General features: G+C 55.3%; 1 protein-coding gene across 2 annotated transcripts; it reads left to right on the top strand.

Moving 5' to 3' along the window:
* Positions 1 to 1,149: 1,149 nt before the first annotated feature.
* CHGA (chromogranin A) lies at positions 1,150 to 13,586 on the top strand. 2 transcript variants are annotated; one of them, XM_068991327.1, is made up of 8 exons: positions 1,150 to 1,195; positions 1,953 to 1,999; positions 4,497 to 4,590; positions 5,426 to 5,494; positions 7,931 to 8,029; positions 9,765 to 10,225; positions 10,901 to 11,356; positions 13,492 to 13,586. In XM_068991327.1, exons 1-8 carry the CDS (start codon positions 1,150 to 1,152, stop codon positions 13,573 to 13,575), a joined length of 1,356 nt encoding a protein of 451 aa, XP_068847428.1. In that variant the 3' UTR covers positions 13,576 to 13,586. The 2 variants fall into 2 exon arrangements, with proteins under 2 accessions (XP_068847428.1, XP_068847429.1); XM_068991328.1 differs by lacking the exon at positions 9,765 to 10,225 and having other exon boundaries at positions 10,890 to 11,356.
* Positions 13,587 to 15,484: the final 1,898 nt, after the last annotated feature.

Raw genomic sequence — 15,484 nt, forward strand, 5'->3', positions numbered from 1 at the left:
TCCCATGGAAGAGGAACCTGGTGGGCTACAGTCCATGGGGTTACAAAAAGTCGGGCACAACTGAGCAGGCACACAGATATACACACAAGAGAAGGTAAGAGCTGTTCTCAAACACACAAATGGGTAACCAGCCACAAGAAGGTGACCCTAGGAGGTTGCACTGGGTCTCCTGAGTAGAAGTCACAAGGGCTCCTATTTTGTTTTGGTGTCAAGAACTGTTCTTCTCCGCCCTTGCACCCTCCATGAGTGCTGTCCACCAACGGCCAGAGTCCAGGCTTCACTTGTTCCTGGGATGAACTTTTAATCAGTGCCTTCAACAGTTACCAATTAAGTGGATTTACTCTGTGTCAAGGGTCCTGCTCAGGACTTTGAAAGCAATGAAGACTAAACATTATTCAAATAAATAAATACATATACAACTAGAAACTGTGAAAGTACAAACTGGGTTGCCAGAGAGAGACCTAATTCAGACAAGGGGTCAGGGACCTCTAGGGGACCTCCTAGATTTTTGAGGGAGCCCAGAATGGTGAGCACGCCTCCAGCCAGTGAGATGGAGGAAGGGAGCCCCCCTCCAAAGGCCCTCAGAAGCAAGGAGTGACGTGTTAGAATTGGCGGGGACCTCAGCGCACTTTGGAGGAACAGGAGGTCCAGAGACTGGAAGTGACTTGCCCACGGACACACAGCAGGTCGGTGGAGCCGTCTCGAGTTGGACTATCAGCTGAATCTCCTGTGCCACCTCCTGAAGTCACATGTCCGCCTAGGTGCCTCACCCAAGAACTGTGTGCAATGGGGGCCACCCGCAACGGGGACAGGGGTGAGGGGGTAGGGGTGGAGGTTGTGGGGGGCGGGGCGAGCTGCTGCCAGACCCCCGGAGAGATGGGGAAAGGGGTAGGGGCGGATCCGATGACGTCATTTCCGGGGTCAGGGTATATAAGCGGGGCGCGAGCATGCCCCAGTGCTGCAGTGCCCGAGCCCAGTGCGGAGGGCGGATCGACAGACAGACGCACACGGAGACCTTGCACCACCAAACCCCATCCCCGCGCCGGTGTCGCCGCAGCCTGCCCGGAGCGAGCAGTCCAGCCGGCCCTCGCCCGAGCGCGCGCCGTGGCCGGCCCCAGACCGCCAGCTGCTCGGCGCCCCGGCTTCGCCATGCGCTCCGCCGCGGTCCTGGCGCTTCTGCTCTGCGCGGGGCAAGGTGAGCGAGCGCGGGCCCTTGGGGGAGAGGGTCCTGGACGCCCCTGACGGCCCTGAGGTCCAGGCACCGCGCCGCGCCGCGTGCCCCTTCATGCCTTCCCTCCGGCGCGGCGAGTTTTCAGCGCCACGGACAGCGCCCCGCCTCCCACCTGACCCCGCAGAGTGGCCTCGGCGCAGAACCCGCAGACCTGACTCTGACTCCGACTCTCGACCCCGCGGGACAGGGCTCCCTATCGCCCCCACCCCAAGTCTGGGCTGCTTTGGGGCCAGCGCCGGCTCTGCGCTGTGGTTGGCCAAGGTCATCTGGGGAGACGGGGGGACCGCTGTTGGCTCCCCTTTCTCTCCCTTCTTCCTCCTGCTCCCCACCGTCTGTCTGCCCTTGCCTTCTACCGCTCCCAGTCCTCCTCCTCCATCTCTTCCGCTCACCTCACCCTCTTTTCCATCACCTCTGGGGTCTCTCTGCCTCAGTCCCACCCAGCCACTGGCCTGTTTTCATAGCTCTTGGCTTCTGCCCCCACAGCCCCTCCAGAGCATATTCACAAAGGGAAGGGTTAAGGCTCTCAGTGCAGCCTGTGGGAGCCACCCCCATGAGGGTAGCAGTTGGGAAGGGAAATAAAATCAGCTCCGCATCTCATTTGAGTAGGGCTGGTCTTAGGGAGGAGCGTTGGGGTGAACAGGCCCCTGATGAACCCGGTCTGGAAGGACTGGGTTCTCCCTTCAGAGCAGAAGAGTGACCCCCGCTCTCTTTTTCTTCCCAGTCATTGCCCTGCCTGTGAACAGCCCCATGAATAAAGGGGACACTGAGGTAAGAAGGGGGATGGGGACGCCCCGGAATGGGGGGGGCAGAAGACCCCAGTGGAGCCCTCACAGCCAGTTCTTGGGCAGCTGCAGGAGTCTGGCAGCAATCCAGGAGCCAGCACTGCGGCTGCTGAGCCTGGGGACCGCTTGCAAAAGAAGACACCAAAGTCTGCTAGATTTCCCCTCTTGCCTGCTGCGGGGCCGTCCCTGGCCTCCTGTGAGTTGGGTGTGCAACCTGGTGGGACCTGTGTCCTACCCACTGGGCCCAGGGGCCAGGCCCACTGTCTTGAACACTCCAAATCTTGTAGGCCCACCACAGGCTGGTGGGGGTGACTGCTCTGAGGTTGTGGTTGTCCACTGCCCTGCGAGAACAGTCTTCATCTGCCTGGCTCTGGCCTCCCGCCTTGCTCTTCCCCAAGGCTCTGCCAGCAATACACCTACCCCATCCCACAGTTGCTAAAGCCTTGGCTCTCTCAAAGGTCCACAACGAAAACATTCTTGATCATGGCTCCTGCACCCAGGCCAGCTGGGGCTTCTGGTGGAGGTCACCCAGGAAAGGACTTGGAAGACATTGATGGGGGCTTCTGTAGCTAGCAAGAGACACTGTGTTGGGCATATACCCAAAATTGATTCAAGTCTGAGTTGGGGCTGTTTTTCCAGCTTCTGATGTTCACAGATATCTTCACTTGTGAATTAGAGAAATTCTACTCCCTGCCTTTTCAGGAACTATTTTCTTTAGAGAGGCTATAGTTGAAACCCAAAGCATCAGAGAGATTTCAACCTCAATGTGCTCATTTAAAATTTCCTATTCACTAGTTACAGACAGGCCTAAATTGAAAAATCCGCTGCCACTCATTGTAGCTGTGTCATCTTGAGACAAATCCCTTGAATTATCTGAGCTTTCCCTTTTCTTGCTATAATGACATTTCCTTTGAGGGAAGTTGTAAGGAATGAAAAGAAGAAAAGTCACTCAGTTGTGTCTAACTCTTTGCGACCAGGCCAGAATACTGGAGTGGGTAGCCTTTCCCTTCTCCAGGGGATCTTCCATACCCAGGGATCGAACCCAGGTCTCCTGCATTGCAGGCAGGTTCTTTACCAGCTGAGCCACCAGGGAAGCCCTGGTAAGGAATAGGACTCCTGCGAATTGCTGACACATAGTTGGTCCTCAGTAAATAAGCATTTTTATTCCTAGCCTAGAGCTTCCTTTCCTGACCTCCCCATCATTCTTGGGACCCATACCCAATTCATCTCTCCCAGAATCTGTCCTCATGGACTTGTGGTTATCTGATATTCCCAGTGCAAGGTTTGTGGTTGCAGGAAGGGGGCAGGCTCTAAGCCGTTCCTTGCCAGGCTCCTTATGGGAGATACTTTGGCCATCATATTGTTTGCAGCAGCCTGGGTCAGAGACACCAGAGCAGCTGGTGAAGACCCGCATGTTCTATCTAGGATGCCATGACTACCGTAGAGCCTGTCTGCCAGTTTGCTATCCTGGATCCTTGAACGGGTTGCCTTGGCATCCCATAGACATAGCCTTCCACCCCCTCACTCCTCACTGTGTTGCCTGATGCTTGTCTGACACTTCCTGCTCCTCTGCCCAGCTCTAGGCAGCTGAAGCAGGCTGGAAATTTCGAATCCATCCCTGACTGTGTGTGGCACTCCATGCGTTACAGAGTATTTTCCCATCTGTGCCCCGTCACCCTGGGAGGGGAGTCAGATCTTCTCACTCACATTTTATAGAGGAGGAAATTGAGGCTCAGAGAGGTTGAGTCACTTGCCCAAGATCACACAGCTAGGATGTCACCCTACAGTTGGCACCATCTTCAGATATCATCCATTTATCAGATGTCTGATTATCCACAGCACCTTGCTGGGCCCTGGACACGATTTTCAGAGAAATGGCTGCTGTTGGCTTGGGATGGGCACCCGAATGTAGTAGATGTATGCCCACATTCAGCCAGGGAATTCAGCCGGTGAATATGGAGCCAGGCTGTGAGGCTGTCACTCCCTGCCTGGGACAACCCCATAGATATTTAGAGACAGTTTTCCAAGTCTTGTTTCCAGTAGGAAAGAGCCAGGAAAGGTTGGTGGGTGGTCTCCTCTGGGTGGTCCAGAAAGGCTTCCTGGCAATAGCTGACCTTTGGGGCATCTGCAAGACTAAAGTACTTTTGTGGGACTACACCTCTAATGCCCAGGAGCAGCTTCCCCATCTGTAGAGAAACACTTGGGGTGAGAGGGTGCGGGGTACCCACCCCCACCTTAGAGGGGCTTCTGCTGGCCAAGTGGTTGACGTGCCTGGCACCTGGTAAGCACTGTATGTGGATTTTTAGTATTACTGCTATTATTGTCCAGCTTAGGAAGCACAGCTGTGCCCCTGAGCTAGGCATCCATGGAGTCCTGAAAACAAAAGTGAGCATGCTCATGTCCTCTTAGAAATTTGCCTTGGAACTTCCAGGGGCTGAGCCCCACACCCAAACCAGCCCCAACTGGCCCCATTCTGTTCCCAGGTGATGAAGTGTATCGTCGAGGTCATCTCTGACACACTCTCCAAGCCCAGCCCCATGCCGGTCAGCAAGGAGTGTTTTGAGACACTCCGAGGAGGTATGGGCCAGGCTCGGGATGAGGGGCTGCTGCCTGCTGGGCTGGGAGGCAAGGACATGGGTGTGTGGCTTTTGATGGAAATCAACAATTCAGTCACTGACCAAGTGCCCACCTCAGCCAGGTCTGTGCTGAGCTCTGAGTGGTACTGAGAGATGAAGCGCTAACAGCCCTGTGTGCCTGGAGCTTACAGTCTAGCAGAGGGGAGTGATATGAACACAGTTAACTAGAATTCTGGGCAGAATGAAACCAGGGCTGAGAACAACAAGCCCCCAGAATGTGAGCTCCCTGTGGGTGAAGATTTTGTGTGCTAAATCCCCAGTGTTGAGGACAACCACTGGCACCTGGTAGGTGCCCTGTGTGATGAATAAAGGAATACTGGGGGTGGATGAGCATGAGAAGGGAAAAGCTTTTGCAAGGAGGCAGTCAGTGTTGGCTGGATCCAACATTAGCATTAGGGTTGGGATTTAAGAGAAAAGTGGGAAACCAATAGGTAGAAAAATGAAAAAGAGGGTACTCCAGGTGAAGTAGACAGCTCAAGCAAAGGCATGGAGATGGGAAAACAGGTTGTGTTTAGAGACACTCCTGTATCACTGCAGGAGATGCCATCTTTTGGCAGAAGTCTAGGTGCAGGGACAGTGGCTGACCTTCCTGATACAATAGCAAACTTGGAAAGGAAGTCATTTCAGAAGTGTTATCTCCAGACCCAATCTTGCTGCTACCACCAGGGTTTTGAGTTTCCAGAATAAGTTCCTTGTGCTCAGCTGAAAATATTGATGGCAATCTCTTTCTCAGCTGTCTTCTGGAAACCACCCGTAACGACTCCCCTTCATTGCAGATGAACGGATCCTCTCAATCCTGCGACATCAGAATTTGCTGAAAGAGCTCCAAGACCTCGCTCTCCAAGGTATTTTCCAACCACTGCACATGAATCTGGGTGAATTCCAGTAACCGAGAGTCAGAAAAATCATGATGGAAGGTTGAGCAAGGTCTTGTTTCTGATCCTCACTTACCACCTTTTCGTTATAGGGTGGTAAGGTTGGGTCCTCTGTGCCACTTGGCCCAGTCTATCATTCATGCACTTAAAGAGATCAAGGCCCAGAGAGGTTGAGTAACCTGACCAAGATCACACAATAAGTTAAGGACATCCCAAGACCAGATGCAGCTCTTCTAAAAACCTGTAGTCTCTGGAGTTCAGCCATGTTAGAGGGGGCACTTTCAAGACTAGGTTACAGAGAGGACTTCTATTCTGTTTAATGGGAAAGAAATTGGTCTCCAGGAGAGAGGAGGGGCCCCTTTCCCCTTGTGAGCTTCCGCTCAAAGGGGAGATGGGAGAAGCAGGATCTTGCTTGCCCCAAAACACAGCCAAGACTTCCAGTGTGCTTTCAGAGTGAGGTGTGTCTTTCTCCAAGAGGTTAACAAAAATCCACTGATGCTCTTGGGAATGGAGTGATTTTTGTGAGGTAGTGAGCTCCTTGTCACTGAGGATATTCAAGCAGAGCCCAGATAGGATACTGGGAGTGGAGGGTTAGGGTGATGTCATCCCATGGAGTTAGCTACTCTGCCCAGCCTCAGGCTCCTTCCTGGGTTCCTGTGAGGCACAGAAGGCCTCCTGGAAAATTAGAAGAAATGGGTCCTGACCCTGCACCTCCTGTTTACTTGGGGGTTTACTTGGCTGGTTACGTGGGGGTGGGGGCATGGGCACCCTTGTGCCTCTCTCTGAGAATGGGCCCTCGAGCAGGAGTCTCGTATCTCCCTGCAAAGGAAGTAAAGGGTCATCTTCAGGGCTTGGCTTGGGTGGGGTGGGCTGGGGCACAAGGCTGCACAGGCTCAGGGAAGGCCCCTACTCTGAGGCCTCTGGGGCAGACTGGGCCACATGTATGAATGGAGAGCCATTTGGGGGAAGAGGTGAGTGAAAATAATCACAGCTGGAAGGCTCCCTGAGGCCCTCCCCAAGTTAGCACACCGTTGGTGCTCTCCCTCACTTGTCCTGGAAGAGACATCCACTGCACGTGGTTGCTAGGATACAATATGGTAATTTTAAATTAATTATTGAATGACATATTTAAATAATTAAATGTAATGTCAATGAAGACTATGATAGGAAGATGTGTCCCAAAACATCTGTTTACACATATACACACACGTGTGTGTATTCAGTATAAACGGTGTCCAGTATACAGGTACATTATTGTTCTCTGTTAAAAGAGGATGAGATAGAGCCTACATGTCTGTCCATCCATCCACCCATCTACCTATCCACCCACTCCCTCTTCTGCATTCTCATAATGCCTTCTGCACACCTCTGTCCTAGCATTTACGATGCAGCTACCCTGTTTTATAGATGAGCACCCAAGTCTTGGATTGCCCAGGTCACCCAAGGTCACAGGGCAAAGGATTAACCAGGAGGTGTGAAGCTTGCTCGGCCAGGGGCCAGATCTGGGCGTAATCCCTGGTCCACAGCCACCGTGTCAGGCACCTCTGGCCACTGCAGAAATTCCCATCATAGGGAAACCAGCACTGGCTGCAGAGTTGGCCTGGCCGGGGCCACCGTCAAGAACCAGAGGTGGGTGGAGACAGTCAGAGGAGGCAGCGCAGCCTGGGTTGATGCAGACAGGTGTTCTGCCTGGGCTTATGGGGGTCCATGAGGGCAGGTGTTGCCTGAATCAAGAGCCGCCACTAGGGGACAAGCAGTCACTGTTACCTCCTGCTACAGGGTCCCTCAGCCCAGAGGTCCCTAATCTCTGGGCTGCACAGCAGGAAGTGAGCAGCGGGTGAGCGAGTGAAGCTTCACCTGTATTTACAGCTGCTCCCCATCGCTCATGTTACCGTCCGAGCTCCGCCTCCTGTCAGATCAGTGGCGGCATTTGATTCTCTTTAAAGCTCGAACCCTACTGAGCTTGAATCATCCCCAAACCATCCTCCCGTCGACCCGATCTATGGAAACATTGTCTTCCACGAAATCAATCCTTGGTGCCGAAAAGGTTGGGGACCACTGACCTAGCTACCAGCCAGGTCCTAAGGGTCCCCCACTCCCTGCTCCTGCTCCTGGAGCCCTCGACTCTGAGTCTTCACTACTCCGTGAGGCAGCAGGCAGGGCGTGTTCTTACCTCGCAGGTGAGAAGTGGAGAGGTGGTGGGGTCGTGTGATGGGCCCTAGCTGGGAGAGGGCAGCCAGCCTTCCCCAGCACCCCCACCAGCTCCTGCCCCCTCATTCTCTCACTGGGCAGGCCCAGAACAGGACGTGCCCAGTTTTACGAATGAGGAAACAGAGGCCTCCATTCTCACAGCCAGCCGTGCGGGGCTCAGACCAAATGGGACGCTGTTCTCGCCTTCTTATCCAGGAGCCAGGGAGCGGACGCAGCAGCAGAAGCAGCGCAGCAGTTATGAGGATGAACTCTCAGAGGGGCTCGAGAAGCCGAACGACCAGGCCGAGCCGAAAGGTCAGTGCCGACCCGTCTGGCCAGAGACCAGGAGTGGGAGAATGAAGAGAATAGAAGTTACAATAGACCGAGGCTCCCGAGCAGTCAGAAGCCCCTCCTTTGGGTCCCATAAGGAAGCTGTTATTTCCTTCTCTTTCCGAATGGGGAAACTGAGACCCAGGGAGGTTGAAGTACCTTTCCAAGGCATAACTGGAGATGGAACGTCTCACTCCGCAGCCCTTGATGGGTCCCATCTGCCCACCCCAGGTGCTGGCACTCTCGGGCAGGAGGCCTGGCAGGTGGGCAGCTTCAACTCTTCCCAGTGGCCACTGAGGCAGGGCCCCTGCCCCCAGTGCCTGTCCTCCGGGGAATTTAGTGGTGCCCTGGCATAGCCTAGGGGCAGCAAGATCCCAGAGGAGTAGGTTTGAAATACTAGCTGAATCTGGATCTTTTTTTTTTTTTTTGCCCGCGTCGGGTCTTTGTTGCTGCGTGCGGGCTTTCTCCAGGTGGGGTCAGTGGCAGCCTCTCTCAAGTTGCCGTGTGCAATAGTTTTAGCGCATGGACTTAGTTGCATCACAGCATGTGGGATCTTCTTGGACCAGGGATTGAACCCCTATTCCCTGCACTGGTAGGCAGTTTCTTAACCACTGGACCACCAGGAAAGTCCTGGATCATCCTTCTTGAGAACAGAGAGCTTTTAGGGGTCACAGAGATCATGGCTTTGGTCAGAGGGATGCTCTGTTAAACTCACCTTTCTGCCTAGAAACAGTCACACACTTATCCTCGCAGCCATGCTCTTTGCACGTGGAAAGTGAGTGAACAGGGCCAGTTTTTAGAAGCAGGGACCTCAGCGGTCATCCGTTGGGGCTGAGAGGGGAAACCTGCCAATGTGCCCTCACGTGGGCCAGGGCTCTCACCCTAGTGGCTGCTTGAGGCTCGGCAGGGACTCACACATTTTGGTTCCATGGAAACGAGTGTCTGGCTGACTCTGGTTGTCTGCCATGGGCTGTAGGAGGGGGAATAGTGTAGCGTTCACTGGGGAGACAGCCACATGTCAGTGCAAAGGGTACCCTGTACTTGGCATTCGGAGGTTTGGGTTCAAGGCTCAGCTCTGCCATCTGTGAGCACAGACAAGTCACCCTACCTTTCTAAGGATTGGTTTGAGTTTCTGTAAAGTGGGCATGGGAGGACTTCCACCTGGAGTCCTGGAGTCAAATGGTGGAATGTACTTGGTGGTGACTTGTTTGACAGTAATCATTTCTAGCAATGGGAGGGATTTTTACTATATGAAAAGCTGTCTTAAAAGCAGATACAAGTAAATACCTTTTAATGAAAGCTGACAAATACTGAGGAATAGAATACTTTCACAGGACGCTCAAGATAGAATGCTTGCAGAAGGGAGAAGGAAGTCACAGTAATGGTGCCCGTTACACAGAGAGGTTAACTTGCCCAAGATCAGACCGCAGTTCAACTGCTGTCTTAATTTTAAATTCAGGGCTCTATCTTCTGGGGTCATTTTCAAGGGGTCATCACATCCTCCTTCGAGAAGTAGAATTACAAAGAAAGAAACACAGTCCCGTTGTGCTGAGGTCAAACCCAGATGTGGAGAGGGCAACCCTAATTCTCTCATGTGTGTCTTGGGTTGGGGTTGCTGGAAGCCTAGGGATACAGTGACTAAGATCTGAAATTGGGCCCCGGGGAGATCCGATGTGCAGCCTGGTCCTCAGGGCCTGACTTTGCTCTGTTGTTTTTGTAGAGGGGATGGAAGAGGTGTCCTCCAAGGATGCTGCAGAAAAAAGAGACGATTCTAAAGAGGTGGAGAAGAGTGATGAAGACTTGGACGGAGACAGGCCTCAGGCCTCCCCAGAGCTTGGGCCGGGGTTCAAGGTTGAGGAGGACAAGCAGGCCCCTGGGGAGGAGGAGGAGGAGGCCCCCTCCAACGCCCACCCCCTAGCCAGCCTCCCCAGCCCGAAACACCCAGGCCCACAGGCCAAGGAGGACAGCGAGGGCCCCTCCCAAGGTCCAGCCGGCAGGGAGAAGGGCCTGAGTGCAGAGCAAGGGAGGCAGACAGAGAGAGAAGAGGAGGAGGAGAAGGGGGAGGAGGCTGAGGCTGGAGAGAAGGCCGTCCCGGAGGAAGAAAGCCCCACCACCGCAGCATTTAAACCACCCCCAAGCCTCGGCAACAAGGAGACGCAGAGGGGTGAGACTGTGTATGATGTCTGAGACTTCAGCGGATGCGTTGGGGAGAGGGGGATGGGTGGGAGGGAGGTCCCCTGATCCGTAATCTCATTCTGCCTTCTCAACAACCCTGAAAGGTAGGTATTATTCCCATCTGCCAGATGGGAAACCAAGGCTCAGAGAGGTTAAGTAATCTGCCCGTGGTCACACAGCTGATTTGTAGTACACGCAGAGATTCCATCCCCAGGTTTGTCTGGTTCCAAAACCTTGCACCTCCCACTAGTCCACATAGCAGGGTGAGTGGGTGGGATTTGGGAACCGAGGGGCAGCATGATGGGAGGGAACAGGCTGGTCTGGGGACACTGCTAGCTTCAACCAGGGCTTAGGAAAAGGTCCTGGCTCCTCTTGAGGGCCTGATCAGGGTCTTTCCTTCCTCCCCAGCTGGGCCATCCCTGGGTTGGGTCTTCTGGGATGAGAGGGCTAAAGGAAGAGATGACTTGGAGCTTTAGAGGGTCTTGTAAAGCCTGGTGTCGAGGTGGCCTTTCCCTCCAAGGGGTGTCTGTTGTGAGAGGCTGAGCTGGATCTGGTGTACAGGGTCTATGGTCACAACAGTGGCCACAGAGAGACCTAAGGGAGCGGCAGGGACCCAGAAAGGTGGCAGCCACTCCCTTATTCTCCTGCTCTTGTCTACCAGCTGCTCCAGGTTGGCCCGAGGCTCTGGCCGTGGATGGAGCCAGGAAGATGGGGGCTGAGGAGGCCAAGTCCCGTGAGGGGAAGGGGGAGTGGGCACACTCCCGGCAGGAGGAAGAGGAGATGGCAGGGGCCCAAGTCCTCTTCCGTGGTGGGAAGAGCGGGGAGCCCGAGCAGGAGGAGCAGCTCTCCAAGGAGTGGGAGGACGCCAAGCGATGGAGCAAGATGGACCAGCTGGCCAAGGAGCTGACGGCCGAGAAGCGGCTGGAGGGGGCGGAGGAAGAGGAGGACCCCGACCGCTCCATGAGGCTCTCCTTCCAGGCCCGGGGCTACGGCTTCAGGGGCCCCGGGCTGCAGCTGCGGCGAGGCTGGAGGCCAAACTCCCGGGAGGACAGCGTGGAGGCCGGCCTGCCCCTCCAGGTGCGCGGCTACCCAGAGGAGAAGAAGGAGGAGGAGGGCAGTGCCAACCGCAGGCCAGAGGTTGGTATGGGGTGGGAGCCAGCCCTGGGCCCTGCTGTGGGGCAGCTGCACCCAGACGTGCTGCCCTACATCACCGAGGAGACACTGTCCCCTTGGAGTCGGGACTGGAGAGGCGCCTGGACAGGGGCCGCTCAGGAGACTGGGAAGGCCAAGGAGAAAGGGCGTGTCGGGGAGGGGGCACCCAGGAAAGCTGGCAGACAGGCAGACAGGAGACAAAAACATTCAGATCAGCACACAGAAGCTGAAGAGCTGGCGAGTAAAGCAGATCCCAGAGGCCCTGGGAGGGACCTTTGTCCGAAAGGCGTAGGGAGCCTCTGCAGGTTTGGAAGCAAGACAAGAATGGATGGATGTTGCTTGGAGTTTTGAATAGAGAGAGTCTGGAAACGAAAGGACCTGGCGGGGGCTGACCTGGGAGGGCCACTTGCTGCCTGGGGGAATCCAGGCTCGGGGCACCACTGGCCTTGCGAGCTGGGAGGGCAGAACAGGAGGGGGCATTAAGGGACAGGTGGTGTCTGGGGAGGCCCTACCATTGGCCCGCTGTGTCCTCCTGACCTCCAGGCAGTCCAACCACACCCTCTTCCCAGGTTCAGTCCCTGCCTCCCACCCCAACGGCAAAGTGGGGAGGGCCTGGTGGTGGCGGGTGGGGGAGGCACGGGCGTGTGCCAGAAGACCCGGGGTCTACCTCCTCCTCGCTGGGTGACCTTGGGCAGGTCGCTCCCCTTCTCTGAGCCTCATCGGTTCCCTCATTTGTGAAATGGGGGTAAGAATTCCTCTCTGCCCACCTCATCATGATCAGAACGCACGCGAGCTTTGAAACCCTAGCCGTGCCCAGGCTACTTGGGAAACTCAGAGGGGTGTGGAGACATGTTACCATGGGAGGGTATGGGATGGGACTTTGGGGCAGGCTGGCAACACCACCTTGGAGCTGGGGGAGGCCTTGCAGGGGTGGTCCATGGTTCAGGCTTTAGTTCTCAGAGGAGCATCAGGGCCTTATGGGGGCTGGGACATATCCAAAGCCCTGACCCCAGTGCTCTTCTCTGCCCACCCAGAAGACAACACGGCCCTTTCCTCAGGTCCCCAACCCATTCTCTGGGCCTGGGACTGGGTCTCAGCAGTCTGAGAGGGAGAAGATGACTCCTTGGCAGCTGGCGGTGAGAGTTCATCTGCCTGTGTCCCCAGGGGCTGAGGGGACAGGGCTTTGGGAAGCAGCTGCTTGCCTCCCAGCCCTCCCCAAGGCTGGCACCTTTCATCACTGCCTTCCCCATCCACAGAAGCTGGGGAGAGCCAGGGGCCCTGAGGGACTGACTGGCTTCCCTTCTCCACGGGCAGAGGGGCCCTTGGACCACAGGCAGGAGAAATAGGGACCCGAGTCCTGAGGACTGGACAGGGCAGGGCCCTCCAACTCAGCCCAAAGGTCTTAGAAAAAATGACCCCAGAATCACAGAACTCCTGCCTGGTGGGTTACTCCAAGGTGGGAGCCACTAGGGTCCCCATTTCATTGGCAACCATTATCTGTCTCTTCTCACTGGGCCTCAGGCAAGGACTCCTGGAAAACCACCCCTCTCGGTCAAAGCTGGGGTCTGGCTGACTCCTGCTGTGACTCTGAGGGCATGCTCCTGTGGGCGTCAGTCCCAGAGAGTCCCCGGCTGCCCTGGACCACCCTGGTAGCCAGAGCTTGGGGACCCAGTGACGGGGACAGAGGATGGAGGCCCCGTCCAGGCAGTGCTCACATCCCTACCCTGCCCCTCAGGTAGGGAGGCCTGCAGCAGACAGGACACCCAGGCATGGCCTCACCCTCGAAGCCACAGTCACAGCCTTAGCCTGGGGTTGGGGGACTTGAAGCAGCTCTGAAAGGCACCAGAGGCTTGGTTTCCCACATGCCTACCCAGAGCCATTGAGGAGGAGGTGGGCCTGAATAAGAGTCCACCAGGGAAAGTATGGGGTCAGGGCACACACTCCTGCATGCCAGCTTCTCAGAACGGTGCAGCAGGGCGGCTTCACTGCCCCCATGAAATAGATGAGGCTCAGAGAGGCAAAGCCACCCATCCAAGGTCACACAGCTGGGCCAGGAGCCACCACACTGACTGTGCGCTCCACACTCCAGCGCCCGGGTGACTCTGGGGGTTCTCTCCTAGGACCAGGAGCTGGAGAGCTTGTCGGCCATCGAGGCGGAGCTGGAGAAGGTGTCCAACCAGCTGGAGGAGCTGCGGCGGGGCTGAGGCGACGACTGGCCCCACTAGCCAGGGCCCCAAGAAACCCCGTGGTCCCGGCTCTGTTGTCCCCCCTGCAGGTCCTGGCCAGACGGCCCTGGGCGCTGCTTCCGGGAGGGAGGCTGCCCCCAGCCTGCCCAAGCCCAGCCCACCCCATTGCCCCCACGCTCTTTTCCTCCTGCTCCTGACCCCTGCCCCAGTGCGCCCCGCTGCAGGGCAGACCCCTTGCCTTTCAACGATTATCCTGTCTCTGAACACAGGCAGCCTTCTCAAAGTTTCCTAGAACCACTGGGCCTAACTGCAATAAGTACTGACCTTTAGGTGAAAGCTGAGGACTCCTGACTATATTGTGTATGACATTTATCTAAGGGAAATAAATCTGCTCTGGGCTCTTTCCTGTTTCTCTGAACTTGCCCCATCTTGACTCCAAGTAGGGTGGGATGGATGGATTCAGGCAGAAGGACAAGGGGAGGTTCAGTCCCCCTGGGGTGACTCTGGGCCACTTTCCAGCCCGGTGATTGGGGAGCAAGAGACACTGCTGCTTGGGACATCAGTTTCCTCATCTGTGAAGTAAGGGTGCTGACACCTGCCCCAAAGTGCGTATAGGATTAAATAACACTTCCCCCATCTCCCCAGCCACACGTGAGCCAGGCCAGGCAGGGACGGGGCTGGTTTGGGAAACAGCCTCTGCTCTGTGCTGGGTAGATCCTGACAGTCCCAGGTTAGTACCCGCCAGCAAGGCCACAGGCCCAGCCAGCTCTGGACTTCCTGACTCAGGCCTCTGAGCTGCAGGCCCCTTCTCGGCACAAATCTGTCATCTCCTCTGACCTGAACATGCACGGGGCTCTGGGGCATTTGAAGTTCTTGAACTTAACAGTTCACTATAGCACTGCAGTCTTGGTCTCAGCTTGGAGAACAAGGAAACTGAGGCTCAGAGGATGAGTTGAGTCATCAAAGTCTCAGCAAGAGTGATGCCCCAAACATGTAAACACGGGGCTGTAGAATTATGAATCAGAACAGACAGGCTATTCTGCTGGACCGGAGTGGACTAGCTGAATATCAGGGCCAATCGTTCAGTCATTCATCAAACACTTGTGAGCCACTGCCTTGAGCCTGACAGGCCTGGGCACACAGAAATGACCTGGATAAGCCCTGACTTCATGAAATCCACTGCCTGCAGAACGTGGGTTTTGACATCAGACTGCAGTTGGAATCCCCCCCTAGCTAGAGAGCTTGGATGAGCATTTCTGGTGCTCTTGCAGCCTCAGTTTCCTCATCTACAAAATGGGGATAATACTTTTTAGCTTCTCACCAGATAATGGCAAGGATTCGAGGGGTCTAGAGAGCCTGGACCAGAAAACCACTGCAGTGACGACACAAGTCGTTTGAGGGGGTCTTGGCAAGTCTGGGCCTCTCCTAACCTGGTGAGCGGGCCCACTGCTGTTGACACCCGTCCGTGAAGCACAGAGGGACTCTCCAACGAGCTGGTACCATGAGGTGTTTATTCACATTTCAATGAGACAGGTTTATAACCCCCCCACAACTCTGACAGTTACCGAAATAACAAACACGACACTAAATGTATTCCACTAGTCAACGGTCACAACATCCACCTCCAGGAACAGTACAAATAGAACAGGGGACACCTCGTCCCTGAAATACCCCTTCCCAGAGAAGGGCCACCTGTGCCGTCATCACATGGGGCAAACATGCAGCCGAATCAAAAGAGCCAGTGGTTCTTGGTTTTTACAGAAGCGATGATTTTATAGACAGTATGTATAGATTCATATAAACGTTATATACATACATATGTACACAAATGAAGTACAAGCCAGCTTGGGGTTCTGACAAGCATGGCTCATGAACGGGATCGAAACAAGTAGCGTTTGTCAGAAAGCACAGGTGTTACCACTGAAAC

This window comes from Capricornis sumatraensis, chromosome 19 (assembly GCF_032405125.1).
Source record: "Capricornis sumatraensis isolate serow.1 chromosome 19, serow.2, whole genome shotgun sequence".
NCBI classification, from domain to species: domain Eukaryota; kingdom Metazoa; phylum Chordata; class Mammalia; order Artiodactyla; family Bovidae; genus Capricornis; species Capricornis sumatraensis.